Below are 15376 nucleotides of genomic sequence, written 5' to 3'. Positions count from 1 at the left end.
GTTTCAGATTTGGGGCTGGGAAGGTGGCTCAGTGGTAGCATGCTTGCCTTGCATGCACGAGGCCCTGGGTTCGATTCCTCAGCACCACATAAGCAGAAAAAGCTGGAAGTGCCGCTGTGACTCAAGTGATAGAATGCTAGCTTTGAGCTGAAGGGCTGAGGGATAGTGCCCAGGCCCAGTGTTCAGGCCCCACGACCAGAAAAAAAAAAAGGAGTCTTAGATTTGTCTTCCTCAAGCTGGTATTGAACCTCGATTCTTGCTTCTCAGCCTCCTGAGTAGCTAGGATTACAGGTGTGAGCCACCAGTGTCTAGCTAATGGTCTGAATATCTTCAATAAAAAATTCCCAAAATACAGCAGTTTGTAAATTTCTGAATCTTTCTGAGATGTGAATCATTCCTTTATACAATGAATCTATGTTACACTCTTTATTAGTTGTTTAAAGCCTTTGTTACTAGATCAGCTGTAAAGTGTTAATGCTTATATTCAAGTAGAGTTCACATTTATTTATCATTTTTATATCATTTTTATTTTAGGTAGAACATTTTAACACTATATTTAAATGTATAATAGATTACTTTTTTTGTTTTAATACTTTGACCTTGTGCTTACTGGGCAGGCACCCTCCCATTTGAGCCACGCCCAAGCTAATATTTTATTTCTTTTTTGGGGGGGGGTCTGGTTGTGGGGCCTGAACTCTGTGCCTGGGTGCTGTCCCTCAGCTCTTCAGCTCAAGGCTAGCATGCATGCAAGGCAAGCACTCTACCACTGAGCCACCTTCCCAGCCCCTATTTCATTTCTAAGATTAGTGTTTTTGTGTGATTTTTTTTTTTGGGGGGGGAGGGGGTCTGGTAGTGGGGCCTGAACTCTGGGCCTGGGCACTGTCCCTCAGCTCTTCAGCTCAAGGCTAGTGCTCTACCACTTGAACCACAGCACCACTTCCGGCTTTTTTCTTTTTGCTTATGTGGTGCTGAGGAATCGAACCCAGGGCTTCAGGCATGCAAGGCAAGCGCTCTACCACTGAGCCACCTTCCCAGCCCCTATTTTATTTCTAAGATTAGTGTTTTCGTGTGATTTTTTTTTTTCCCCCCCTGTGTTAGCCCTGGGGTTTTAACTCAGGATCTAGTTACTATCCCTGAACTTTTTGTGCTCAAGGCTAGCATTCTGTCACTTGAGTCACAGTTCCACTCTGGCTTTTGGGGGGTCTAATTAGGTTGGCTTCCAGGATCCTCAGACCACAGTCTCCTGAGTAGCTAGTTTACAGCTGTAAGCCACCAATGCCTGGCTTTTTTCTGATTTTTAATGTGTTTTTCTCTTCTTTTTTGGTGGTACTGGGAATTTAACTTAGGGCTTTGTGCCACTAGGCTGGTGCTTTACCAGGTGACCTACATGTCCAGCCTCTTTTTAATTTTTTCGAAGGTTAGCCTTCATTTTATGTCCAGGCAGCTCTAGGCTGTGACCTTCCTACTTAAAACTTCCCTGTATCTGGGATAATGGGTATATCTTGCCACACCCCGATATTGGTTAAAAAGGTTTCTTGCAAATCTCAAAGTTCTTTTTTACTAGCATTGTCAATCTCTCATCTCCATCTCCTAAGTAGCTATGATTACAGGCTTCAGCCACTGCACCTGCTTTGTTTGTGTCTTAAAAAAGTTTTCCTTGGGGCTGGGAAAGTGGCTCAGTGTAGAGTGCTTACCTTGCATGCATGAGGCCCTGGGTTCGGTCCTCAGCACCATGTAAGCAGAAAAAGCCAGAAGTGGCGCTGTGGCTCAAGTGGTAGAGTGCTAGCCTTGAGCTGAAGAGCTGAGGGACAGCACCCAGGCCCAGAGCTCAGGCCCCATGACTGGCAAAAAAAAACAAACAAAAAAAAGTTTTCCTTGTTTTGTATGTTCTTTTTGTGTTAATTGTTTTTCAGATTTTTTTCCTTTGATGTTGGGGGTATTTGCACGTGGTAGGGATGTGCTTTTGCAACAGAGCTATATCTCCAGCTTACGTCTGTAAAATACTATCATGAATTCAAAAGTTAAAACTTTCTGGTGCTGGCGATTAGAGCTTAGCACCTTCCTTGCCCTGAATCAAGAATGCTCTGAAATGTCATTCCTGCTCAGTCCCACTCCCTTGTTCCGACTCCCTGATGGTTTGTTTTTTTTGGGGGGGGGGGGAGTCCAGTCGTGGGGCCTGAACTCTGGGACTGGGCACTGTCCCTCAGCTCTTCAGCTCAAGGCTAGCGCTCTACCACTTGAGCCACAGCACCACTTCCGGCTTTTTTCTTTCTGCGTATGTGGTGCTGAGGAATCAAACCCAGGGCCTCATGCATGCAAGACAAGCGCTCTACCACTGAGCCACCTTCCCAGCTCCTCCCTGATGTTTTTCACCTCATTCCTACTTATACATGTTAGGAGCCAACTTCACTAGTTTCTGGTTTATATCCCTATCCTTTTTGAGAACATAGGCAGGTACGTGTTTTCTTCCTTATTTTTTTTCTTATATAGTAGGTGTTATATTACATATACTGCTGTTTTGCTCTTTTCCCTTAACAGTATATACTTAAAATTACTCCATATCAGTATATATGATTTTTACTTTTAGAGCTTTGTAATATTCCTTTTTGCTTATATCAATTGTCATACACGGTTGCTGTTTTGTCTTTTTTGTGTTGTTGTTGGTCATGGGGCTTGAACTCGGCCTGAGCACTGTCCCTCAGCTCTTCAGCTTAAAGCTAACATTCTCCCACTTGAGCCACCTCACCACTTCAGTTTTCTGGTGGTTAATTGGAGATAAGAGTCTCACAGACTTTCCTGCCTGGGCTGGCTTTGAACTGTGATCCTCAGATCTCAGCCTCCTGAGTAGCTAGGATTACAGGCGTGAGCCACCGGTGCCAGCTTTGTCTTTTTTTTTAGGGCTTATTAGCTTATATTAGTAATATATGGGATTTTCATTGTGATGTTTTTTGTGTGTGTGTGTGTGTGTGTGTTTTTTTTTTTTGGTGCTAGTCCTGGGACTTAAACTTGGCCTAGCTGCTATCCCTGTGTTTTTGTGCTCAAGGTTCGCACTCTACCATTTGAACCCTATGGCTCCATTTCCAGGTTTTGGGGGGTAGTTAATTATAGATAAGATTTTCACAGACTTTCCTGATTGGGCTTGCTTTGAGCCTCAGTCCTCAGATCTTAGCCTGGTGAGTAGCTAGGATTACAGTCATGAGCCACTGGTGTATTCTGGTTAGATTACACCAGATTAACCAACATGTATTCTGGTTAGATTAACCTCCTCTATTATTCTCCCTTACCCACTATGTCCCTTCTTCAACCTGTTTATCATTTTTCTCACTTTACTTTTTTTTTTTTTTTTTGGTTAGTCGTGGGGCTTGAACTCTGGGCCTGGTCTCTGTTTCTCAGCTCTTCAGCTCAAGGCTAGCGTTCTACCACTTGAGCCACAACGCCACTTCCAATTTTCTGGTAGTGTATTGGAGATAAGAGTCTCATAGACTTTCTTGCCTGGGCTGGCTTTGAACTGTGATCCTCAGATCTCAGCCTCCTGAGTAGCTAGGATTATAAGCGTGAGCCACCAACACCCGGCTTCACTTTGTTATTTCTTATCCAGCTTATGCTGGCACCCTGCAATAGAGCCTTTCTTTCCTGTCATTTTTATTTAGTGCATATTTTAAATGAAATTTTTATTTCCTTTGTTGTTGAAAATTAGAAAGCATCCAGGTACCAGTGACTCAAACCTGTAATTCTGAGAATGGGAAAGCCAAAGTTTGAAGCTGGCTGTGGCAGAAAAATTCAAGAGATTTCCTTCTTAATCCATAGCTAGTTGAATGTTCCAGTTATAATAAGCTGTAATGGAGCCTGGGCCACCAGAGCAGAAAAGTCTGCAATATTCCAGACTTTTTCAGAAGCTAGGTGTGGTGGTATATGCCTGTATATCTAGCAACAACTAGAAATCTAAAGTGGGCACATGAAGGTTCAATTTGCCCAAGTGGCAAGCAGGACCCTATCATACAAATAACCAGTGAAAACTGGGCTAGAGGCATAGGTCATGGTTCTGTACAGTGTCCCTGAGTTCAAGCCTAGTCTTTCAAAAAATAAAATGACTAAAATTTAAAAATTGGCAAGCAGAAATAAAGTGTTCCCAGAGCTGCTGCTTGCGTGTGTGTATGCGTGTGTGTGTGCGTGCATACATGTGTGTGTGCACACGCACATACACATGTGTGCCAGTACCAAGACAAACTCTGAATCTTGGCTATTTTGCTTATAGTTAGGACTCTACCCACTTGAGCCACACCTCCCCCCTGGCTGATTAATCAGAGATAGAATCTCATATGTTTTCTATTTGGGCTGACTTCAATTTGTGATCTTCAGATCATAACCTCCAGAATAGCTGGGATTATAGTTTGTGAGCCACTGCCTCCCAACTCCCCAGAACTTCTTTTTTATTTTTGTTTTTATTTTTTATTTATTTATTTTTTTGGTCGGCCGTGGGGCTTGAACTCTGGGCCTGGGCGCTGTCCCTCAGCTCTTCAGCTCAAGGCAAGCGCTCTACCACTTGAGTTACAGCGCCACTTCCGGTTTTCTGGTGGTTTATTGGAGATAGGAGTCTCATGGTCTCTCCTGCCCAGGCTGGCTTTGAACCTCGAGCCTCAGATCTCAGCCTCCTGAGTAGCTAGGATTACAGGTGTGAGCCACCAGCGCCCGGCTCCCCAGAACTTTACAGGCAGTAAAAATACTGCTGGAGTACAGCATGTCCTCAGTGATTAACTTCTAGATATATCATGAATCTCTTTTATTTTTTTATTTTTTGTCGGTCATGGGGCTTGAACTCTGGGCCTGAGCGCTGTCCCTGAACTCTTCAGCTCAAGGCTACCACTCTACCACTTGAGCTACTGTGCCACTTCTAGTTTTCCAGTAGTTTATTGGAGATAAGAATTTCACGGACTTCCTTGCCTGGGCTGGCTTTGAACCACGATCCTCAGATCTTAGCCTCCTGAGTAGCTAGGATTAGAGGCATGAGCCACTGGCACCCAGCTCATGAATCTCTTTATAAATCACTAGAACAGCATTATCACTGCATGAATCCATTGATTGAGTTATTGGTGTTATTTTGGGGTCCTTTGCATGATGCTTGCTTTTTTTTTCCGTTTTTGTTTTTTGATCTGTCATGGGGCTTGAACCTGGCCTGAGCACTGCTCCTGAACTTTACTGCTCAAGACTATTACATTCCCACTTTGTGCCACAGCTCCACTTCCATTTCTCTGGTGGTTAAAAGACTACGATCCTCTGATCTCAGCCTCCTGAGTAGTATATACTGTACTGTACAGCACTTAGACCGTGTTAAATGAGCCACAAGCACCAGCTTGTTTTTGGATTTTTGTTTTTTGTTTTAAAGCAGTACTGTGGTTTGCACTAAGGGTCTTGTATTTGTTTGGCAAACACTGTTATTTGAGCCTTACTGTTGCCCTGTTAGATTTTTTGTTGTTGTTGTTGGTCATGGGGCCTGAACTCTGGGTTTGGACTGTCCCTCGGCTCTTAAGCTCAATGCTAGCGCTCTACACTTGAGCCACAGGGCCACTTCTGGCTTTTTCTGCTTATGTGGTGTTGAGGAATTGAATCCAGGGCCTCATGCATGCAAGGCAAGCACTCTATCACTGAGCCATCTTCCCAGCCTGTCCTGTTAGATGTTTTAAAAACAATTTTTTTAGCCCGGCCCCTGTAGCACACACCTGTAATCTTAGCTACTCAGGAGGCTGAGATCTGTGGATAGCAGTTAAAAGCCAGCCCAAGCAGAAAAGTCCCCGTTTATCTCCAATAAACCACTGAAAAATCAGAAGTGGCACTGTGGCTCAAGTCGTAGAGCGCTAGCCCTGAGCACAAAGAGGCTCAGGGACAATGCCCAGGCCCTGAGTTGTTCAAAAATTTTTTTAAATATATGTTACTGGAATAATTTTTGACATTGATGCATTTATATGTGATATATGTATATTACTACATTGACATTTGAACATTAATAGTATGTGTTTGCTTTTTTTTTTTTTGTCGGTCGTGGGGCTTGAACTCTGGGCCTGGGCGCTGTCCCTCAGCTCTTCAGCTCAAGGCGAGCGCTCTACCACTTGAGCTACAGCGCCACTTCCGGTTTTCTGGTGGTTTATTGGAGATAGGAGTCTCATGGTCTTCTCTCCTGCCCGGGCTGGCTTTGAACGGCGATCCTCAGATCTCAGCCTCCTGAGTAGCTAGGATTACAGGCGTGAGCCACCAGCGCCCGGCAGTGTGTTTGCTTTTTTTGTTGTTAGGTTTTTAGTGTTTGTACTAGGGCTTGAAATCAGGGTCTGGGAGCTGTTCCTTCACTTTTTAGCTAAAGGATAGTGCTCTACCACTTGAGTTACACTCCACCTCTGGTACTTAATTAGAAGTCAGAGTTTGACAAATGTTCCTACATAAGGTTGACTTCAGACCATGATCCTTAGATCTCAGCATTCTGAGTAACTAAGTTTATTGGTGTGATCACTGGTGCCTAGCTATGTGTGCTATTTTTATATTTTTGGCAGTGTTATCATTGATTTTTCTCTTTTAACATAATTCTTCCTTTGCTAAGCAAAAAAGACTCCTATGTTGAGTTTAATATGCTCTCAAAATCTTCCAACTGTTGCTTTTTCTTTAATCCCTTTTTCCATTTTCCAGGTAACTTTCCTATTCTTTACCTGTTTGTCTTTTTTTTTCTTTTTTTTTTAAAGACAGGGCCTTACTGTATCCTAATCTGCCCATAAACTCACAGTCCTCCTTGCCTCAGCCTCCCAAGTATAGGGATATTTTCTCCCCCTCACACACTTTTTTTTCTGCTGTACTGGGGGTTGAACCTAAGGTCTCACCTATGCTAAACAAGTGCTTACTACTTGAAATATACCTCAACACTTTTGTTTTTGAGATGGTGTCAATCCTTTTTGCCCAGCCTTGCCTCAACCTTGTGATCTGCCTGCCTCTACCTCCAGCACCTCTGGGATTACCAATGTAATTCCATATTTGTCTTTTGTGTCCAGCTTGTCTCACTTAGCATGTTTCTCAGTTCTTTCCTACTGTTGCCTTGATCAGAACAACATTCCTTTTTATGGCTAAATGATAGTGCACTGTTTATCATATTTGTTTATCCATCTGTTAATATTGATACTTCAGTGGTACTGCGGTGAATGTAGTGCCTGAATCTCTGATGTTCAACTCTTTTTTTTTTTTTGGTCTGGTCGTGGGGCCTGAACTCTGAGCCTGAGCGCTGTCCCTCAGCCCTTCAGCTCAAGGCTAGTACTCTACCACTTGAGCCACAGCACCACTTCCGGCTTTTTTTTTCTGCTTATGTGGTGCTAAGGAATCGAACCCAGGGCCTCATGCATGCAAGGCAAGCACTCTACCACTGAGCCACCTTCCCAGCCCTGATGTTCAATTCTTTGATTAAATATATTTAGGAGCAGAATTGTTGGGCTGTATATTAATCCTGTATTTTGTTTTTCTGAGGAACCTTTGACTATACTGTATAGTAGTTACACCATGTTATATTTCCACAAGCAAGATAGAGGAGTTCTGATTTTCCCATATCCTTGCCAACACTATTATTAACTACTGCATATATCTGTGAAAGACTGAAAACACCACATAAAATTTTGGGGATTACAAGGGCTGCGAAGGTGGCTCACTGGTAGAGTGCTTGCCTTGCATGGCTGAGGCCCTGGGTTTGATTCCTCAGACCACATAAGCAGAAAAAGCCAGAAGTGGCACTGTGGCTCAAGTGGTAGTGCGCTAGCCTTGGGTTGAAGAGCTGAGGGACAGTGTGCAGGCCCACAATTCAGGCCCCACAACTGACCAAGGAAAAAAAAAAAAAAGTTTTGGGATTACAAATGAATTTTAGTGACAAAATATAGAATCTGAATTGAGGATAGATTATATCTAATACAAAATGTGTGTGAATATGTGTGTGTATACATGTATGAATGTAATATGTAAATACATAGTATACGCCTGGGTTTTTATAGTTCTAGGTGATTTTATAGTTCACATGAGCATAATTTACAGTGATGACACAATATACTGGAGTTTTTTGGTTTTTTTTTTATAATTTAGTCGGTCATGGGGCCTGAACTCTGGGCCTGGGCACTGTCCCTCAACTCTTCAGCTCAAAGCTAGCGCTCTACCACTTGAGCCTCAGCCCCACTTCCGGCTTTTTCTGCTTATGTGGTACTGAGGAATCGAACCCAGGGCCTCATGCATGCAAGACAAGCACTCTACTAGTGAGCCACCTTCCCAGCCCCTATTTATTTATTTGGTCACTTGTGGGGCTTGAGGTCGTGGGGCTTGAACTCTGGACCTGGGCACTGTCCCTCAGCTCTGCAGCTTAGGGCAAGAGCTCTACCACTTGAACCACAAGGACACTTCTAGTTTTCTGGTGGTTAATTGGAGATAAGAGTCTCACAGATTTTCCCACTCAGGCTAGCTTGAACAGGGATCCTTGGAGCTCAGCCTCCTGAGTAGGATTACAGGCGTGAGCCACCGGTGCCTGGCTGCTCTGGTACTCTTGAGATAGTCTTTTACCTGGGCCATGCTGGACCTCAGTCTTCCTATTTACACTTCCTAATGTAGCAGACATGGTAGAAGAACACCAATATGCCAACCTTTAACTACATGGCTTTAAGTTTGATCTGGAGGGGAAGGGGATTTGCTTTTTGTTATGAGGCATTCTACTTATATTGCTAAGGCTTCTTTGAACTTGGCTCAAGCAGTCCTCTCATTTCAAGCTCCCCAGTACTGAGCTTGGCTATAGGAGCATATACTACCTAAGCCCTTACTTTGGGTTTTGACCAACATTTTAATTCGTTTCTTTCTTGAACATGAAATTTTCTGGGTATGAAGAAGAATGAGCTCAGAAGCCTTGCCAAGACAACTAACATAAATAATATTGTATAAAACGAAGTGGAGGGCTGGGAAGGTGGCTCAGTGGTAGAGCGCTTGCCTTGCATGCCTGAGGCCCTGGGTTCGATTCCTCAGCACCAAATAAGCAAAAAGAAAAAAGTCGGCAGTGGTGCTGTGGCTCAAGTGGTAGAGCGCTAGCCTTGAGCTGAAGAGCTGAGGAGCAGCGCCCAGGCCCAGAGTTCAGGCCCCACAACCGGACCCAAAAAACAAAACAAAAGCTAAGTGGACTGTTTCTGTTCAGGTTCAATAAAGTATGTCTGAGGACCATCAGGAATATGGCTATTCCCACCTGTCCCACCTGTTAGCCCCTGCTAGCTTTAACTGTCTAGTATGTTAAGACCAGATAAACTGATTAGATTGTAAAATAATTGGATAAATTTTGATGTGTCAATATTGTAGAACATTGAATAGCCATGAATATAAGAATTCACATGTGAGCTGGGAAGGTGGCTCAGTGGTAGAACGCTTGCCTTGCATGTATGAGGCCCTGGGTTCAATTCTTCAGCACCACATAAGCAAAAAGAAAAAAGCCAGAAGTGGCACTGTGGCTCAAGTGGTAGAGCGCTAGCCTTGAGTTGAAGAGCTGAGGGACAGTGCCCAGGCCCAGAGTTCAGGCCCCGTGACCGGACCCAAAAAAAAAAAATGAAGTCACATGTAAGAAATACAAATGGATAAAAATAATGTCAACATATAGAAATAAGATTAAGACCATATGATTCTGTTAAGATAGCATATAATTTCTGAGTTTCCAACTTTGTTTCCAATGCAGTTATTTTCTTTTCCTTTTTAGAGATGCTAACTTTGTTTTTCTCTGACTTTGTTTTTATTCTCCTATCTGATGACTTCCAAAAGAACAACGAAACCAACTCCTCATTTAGATGGGTAAAGTATTTTAATATTTTACAACCTACTTTCATTTTTAAAAATAATTTAATATTGTTAAAAGAAGCTTTTATTTAATGGTTCTCACTTGCCTGTAGGCATCATGTTGTTTTTGGGCAAGTGATCTCTGGTCAAGAAGTTGTGAGAGAGATAGAAAACCAGAAAACAGATGCAGCTAGCAAACCATTTGCTGAAGTTCGAATACTCAGTTGTGGAGAGTTAATTCCCAAATCTAAAGGTAAGGAAATTCTTTTTCTTTTCTGTTTTTTTTTTGGCCAGTCCTGGGACTTGAACTCAGGGCCTGGGTGCTATCCCTGAGCCTAGTTGTGCTCAAGGTTAACACTCTACCACTTGAGCCACAGCACATCTATTTTTTTCTGAATCGTTCATTGGAGATAAAGTCTCACGGACTTTTCTGCCTGGGCTGACTTCATGATCCTCAGATCCTAGCCTCCTGAGTAGCTAGGATTACATGTTTGAGTCATCAGCACCCAGCATATTTGTGAGAATTCTTATTCATGTGAAATAAGCAGAGATGCTCTAAATATTTGGCATGAAATTCATAATAAAGCTTATGTAAGTATGAGGTGTTTGTATTTTTAAATACATTTTGTGCATTTGTTTTCTTTTTTTTTTTTTTTTTTTGTCGGCCGTGGGGCTTGAACTCTGGGCCTGGGCGCTGTCCCTCAGCTCTTCAGCTCAAGGTGAGCGCTCTACCACTTGAGCTACAGCGCCACTTCCGGTTTTCTGGTGGTTTATTGGAGCTAGGAGTCTCACGGTCTCTCCTGCCCGGGCTGGCTTTGAACGGCGATCCTCAGATCTCAGCCTCCTGAGTAGCTAGGATTACAGGCATGATCCACCAGCACCCGGCTTACGGTTTTGTTTTTAATAGGAAGTTATTTTTAAGCTGTTTTTGAGATGGGGCTGCTTACATAATCTTTTCCTTCTAAAGTAAATATAAACAAAATGAATACAAGTTTGAGAGGGCAAATAAAGCTTTGGGACCTGTGGAACAAAACGTTACTAAGTTTAGTTGAACAATTTTAACAGGTTTAATTTTTGTCTATGGAATGCATTTCACTTACATGTGATATGGTCTCAGATATTTTTGTCTTTTTTTTGTCAGTCGTGGAGCTTGAACCCAGAGCTTGGGCACAGTCCCTGATCTTTTTTGCTCAAGGCTAGCACTCTACCACTTTGAGCCACAACACCACTTCCACTTTTCAGGTGGCTAATTGGATATGAGTCTCACAGACTTTCCTTCCTGGACTGACATTGAACTGCAGATTTTAGATCTCAGCCTACCTTAATGTATTCATATTCACTGTGAATTTCTTTCTTTCCTTTTAGGCATATTTAAAAGTTTAATATCTCACTCTTAATAGCCCTTATTTAGATTTTGATTTACAAAGTATATATAAGTAGATTTTTTTTAATTTATATTTGTATACCCACTCTGCCATATTAATAGCAAGGGTTTTGGATTCCTATTAACAGTTTGATTCATGAGACAAAATAGGATTTCTCCAGCACTGAGTTGACTTAACTTTATGAGATGCTATGGAACAGGAAACAGCATAGCTGTTACATATAAGTCCCACGCACTTGACACTTCGTATCTTTAGGGTCCAGAGGAACATGAGTGGATAAGGAAAAACTACCTTAGTTCAATGAAACCATTACATCTGCAATCTTTCAGTTTTTAAACCTTGTTCTTCTCTCTTTTTTTTTTTTTTTTTTTTTTTGGGGTCCGGTCGTGGGGCCTGAACTCTTGGCCTGGGTGCTGTCCCTCAGCTCTTCAGTTCAAGGTTAGCACTCTACCACTTGAGCCACAGCGCCACTTCTAGCTTTTTTTTTTTTTGCTTATGTGGTGCTGAGGAATTGAACCCAGGGCCTTAAGCATGCAAGGCGAGCGCTCTACCACTGAGCTAACTTCCCAGCCCTTGTTCTTCTCTTTAGTGCAGCAGCATTTCATCAATATTGATAAGCAATCTTAACAGGAAGATACAACACAAGTCATAGGGCAAGTGCCCAGGAAATGTATCCAAATTCTCATTTGTGATGGATTTAGTATGCTTCTGTAAGTTATGTGTTCACAGATAACTGGCCAAATGTCAAATCATTGGATGTTCCTTAGACTGATAGACTGATGGAAAAGTCATAACTAGCTCCTCTTCAGATCCTATAAGCAGGTAGCCCAGAAACAATCCAGGGATATATTTTCTTCATCCCTGTTGATTTTCATTATGGGAAATATTAATGTTTATACAAGTGAAAATATGTTCATTACCCAATTTCAATGATATATTCACAGCCAATCTTGTTTTGTTCCTTTCTAGTTACTCCCTTTCCTTTTCCTTTTTTTCATTTTCTTTTCTCCTTGTCCTCTCCGCCCCCCACCCCCCCACCCCCAGGGCATGGGCGCTGTGAGCCTCTTTGTGTTCAAGGCCACTTGAGCCAGAGGACTACTTCCAGCTTTTTCTGAGTAGTTTATTAGGGTCTCGCAGCATTTCCTGCCTGGGCTGGCTTTGTGCCATGATCCTCACATCTCAGCTTCCTGAGTAACTAGGATTACAAGTGTGAGCCATTGAAGCTCAGCTTCCCTTTTTTTGGTTTGTTTGTTTGTTTGTTGTTGTTTTAGTGGGTTCTCTATATATTGTCAGGACTAGACTCAAACTCCTGGGCATGTATGAGTTCTTTTTCTTTTATTTTAAACCAAATTCCAGACAGCATTTTATCAGCGAGTATTTCATTTTTTTTCTGTGATAACCAGTACCTATAATCTTACATATTTTTAGATATAAAAAATCCTAACCAGGTGCCAGGCTCACACATGTAATCGTAGCTATTCAGGAGCTATTCAAGATCTGATAACTGAAGTTCAAAGCCAGCCTGGGCAGAAAAGTCACCATGAGACTCTTATCTATAACTACCCATTCAAAAAATAGAAGTGGCACTGTAGCTCAAGTGGTAGAGCACTAGCCTTGAGCACAAAAAAGCTCAGGAACAATACCCAAACCCTGAGTTCAAGTCCTACAAACAACAACAACAAAAATACTGACAGTGTTTAGGTTTTTTGGGGGGGGGGGAGGGAGTCCAGTCGTGGGGCCTGAACTCTGGGCCTGGGCGCTGTCCCTCAGCAATTCAGCTCAAGGTAAGCGCTCTACCACTGAGCACTGAGTGTTTAGATTTTCTAATTGGATTGTTAGTGGTTGTTTTAATCTGGGTAAAAATAAAGTTCAAACATTAAGATTGATCTTGTAAGTTGGTTTTTTTGTTTGTTTGTTTGTTTGTTTCATCAAGGTATTGTAATCATACAACTGTAGTCCTGACTACTTAAGAGAGTGTGGCAGGAAGATCACTTGAGCCGAGGAGTTTGAGGTCAATCAGGGCAACACAGCAAGACTTTGTTTGTTTTTTAATAGATTTCTCTCAATGTCTCCTTGAAATTTGTTTGTTGACAAATCTAGGTATCATTTGTCATAATTTCACAAAATATTTTACATATTGGCTCTTACTGTTTTGTTTCTGTACTTCTATTTCATATGACTTAGTAAGCAGACATAAAAATCAACAGATGCGGCTGGGTGCCGGTGGCTCAGGGCCTGTAGTCCTAGTGACTCAGGAGGTTGAGATCTGAGGATTACAGTTTAAAGCCAGCCCAGGCAGGAAAGTCTGTGAGACTCTTATCTCCAATAAACCACTAGAAAACTGGACGTGGTGCTGTGGCTCAAGTGGTAGAGCACTCGCCTTGAGCTGAAGAGCATAGGGACAGCGCCCAGGCCCACAGTTCAAGCCCCATGACCAACCAAAAAAAATATTGACAGATGCAGTGTTTTTTAAATATTTTTTTTCTATTTTCTTTTTAAAAAGGTGATGTACAGAGGGGTTACAGCTACAAAAATCAGGTGAAAGATGCAGAGTTATAGAACATTTTTTCTGATGGGAATAGGAATCGTAAGACAGGATGTCTCCTTTGTGCTTTGCAGTAGCCATTGATGTTCAGTGTCTCAATTAGGAGTTGCAAAAGGATAATTGAACTGTAATTTCTTTTTCACTTTTTGCTAGAATAAAAAGGAACTTTATCTACTTGAGTAGTGAGTAATATAGTTCACATAGGAAAGGCAATACAAGTAGTTTATATTTCATTTACTGATAATCCTATTGTCATATAGTGATGGAATCAACTATATTTTTTATATTCCAGCTTATTGTAACTACTATGTTGTCCCATCTTTGGCTTGGATAAAATCTCTTCATATCCACCTTAGTTTGAATTAGTATGACTATAAAGAGGTCAAACTCTACCCACTTCATTAGTTTTCCTCCAACTCCTTCCTGCTGAGCTTCACTTGTGTTAGTTGCCTGATTTTTTTTAAACATTTGCATTTTTGGACTCTTAAAATTACTTCTAGCCAGGTGCTCATGTCTCAAGCTTGTAATCCTAGCTACAAAGGAGACTGAGATCTGACGATAGTAGTTCAAAACCAGACCTGGCAGGAAAGTCCATTCCCACTTAGTTAATCATAAAAGAAAAATGGTGGAAATGGAGCTGTGGCCCAAGTGGTAGAGTGCTAACTCTCAGCAAAAAAACCTCAAGGACAGTGCCCAGGCCCTGAGTTCAACCTCCTTGCCACCCCCAAAAAAAAATTTCTTTTTTTCTTTCTTTCTTTTTTTTGGGGGGGGTCCGGTCATGGGGCCTGGACTCTGGGCCTGGGCGCTGTCCCTCAGCTCTTCAGCTCAAGGCTAGCGTTCTGCCATTTGAGCCATAGCACCACTTCCGGCTTTTTTCTTTTTGCTTATGTGGTGCTGAGGAATCGAACCCAGGGCCTCAGCATGCAAGGCAAGCGCTCTACCACTGAGCCGCCTTCCCAGCCCCCCCAAAAATTTCTTAGCTGAAAATAAAGTGGCTTTTACTAGAAGACCCCAAAATATAGTTACTCACCATCAGCAAAATTTCTTCCATTAAAAGTCTGAATATCAAGTTAAGCTTTCTCTTTTTTTCCTTTTTGGCCAAATAAGGTTTGAACATTGGGCTTGATCTAGCCCTTTTTTGCTTTTGTTATTTTGCAGCTAAGATCTGGTCTCAATTGTATGTATGTGTCACATGTACATGCATGCATGCCTCTGTTGGTACTGGGGCTTGGATTTAGGGCCTGGGTCCCATCCTTTTAACTTTTCACTCAAGGCTGGCATTCTTCCATTTGAACCATAGCTCTACTTCTGGCCTTTTGGTGGTTAATTGGAGATAAGAATCTCACAGACTTTCATGCCTGGGCTGGCTTTGAACCACGAACCTCAGATCTCAGCCTTCTGAGTAGCTGGGATTACAAGCGTGAGCCACCAGTACCTGGTGGGTCTAATTTTTTTTTTTTTTTTAACCCAGAGCCAGCTTGTATCCACAGTTCTTCTGATCTGTTTTCCTGAATTTCAGGTGTTCAAACATGAACCATTATTCCCAGAAAGCTATATTTCTTAGATATATATTTGTTCTAATGAAATCATGTTTATTACCTTTCAAAAATGTTCATGAAAAAAATTGTTATACAAA

At 42.1% G+C, this 15376-nt stretch overlaps 1 protein-coding gene across 2 annotated transcripts in view; it reads left to right on the top strand.

Moving 5' to 3' along the window:
* Positions 1 to 15376, top strand: part of Ppig (peptidylprolyl isomerase G) — a 45679-nt gene that overhangs the window by 18620 nt on the left and 11683 nt on the right. For both annotated transcript variants that reach the window (XM_042694109.1, XM_042694110.1), the window contains exons 8-9: positions 9796 to 9825; positions 9924 to 10063. In XM_042694109.1, the coding sequence (XP_042550043.1) occupies positions 9796 to 9825; positions 9924 to 10063 (170 nt within the window). The remainder of the gene's footprint in view (positions 1 to 9795; positions 9826 to 9923; positions 10064 to 15376) is intronic.

Source organism: Dipodomys spectabilis, unplaced genomic scaffold, assembly GCF_019054845.1.
Source record: "Dipodomys spectabilis isolate Male_0828 unplaced genomic scaffold, ASM1905484v1 ptg000174l, whole genome shotgun sequence".
Lineage (NCBI taxonomy): Eukaryota > Metazoa > Chordata > Mammalia > Rodentia > Heteromyidae > Dipodomys > Dipodomys spectabilis.
The sequence above is the reverse complement of the archived record's forward strand: the minus strand, read 5'-3'. Positions and strand labels throughout refer to the sequence as shown.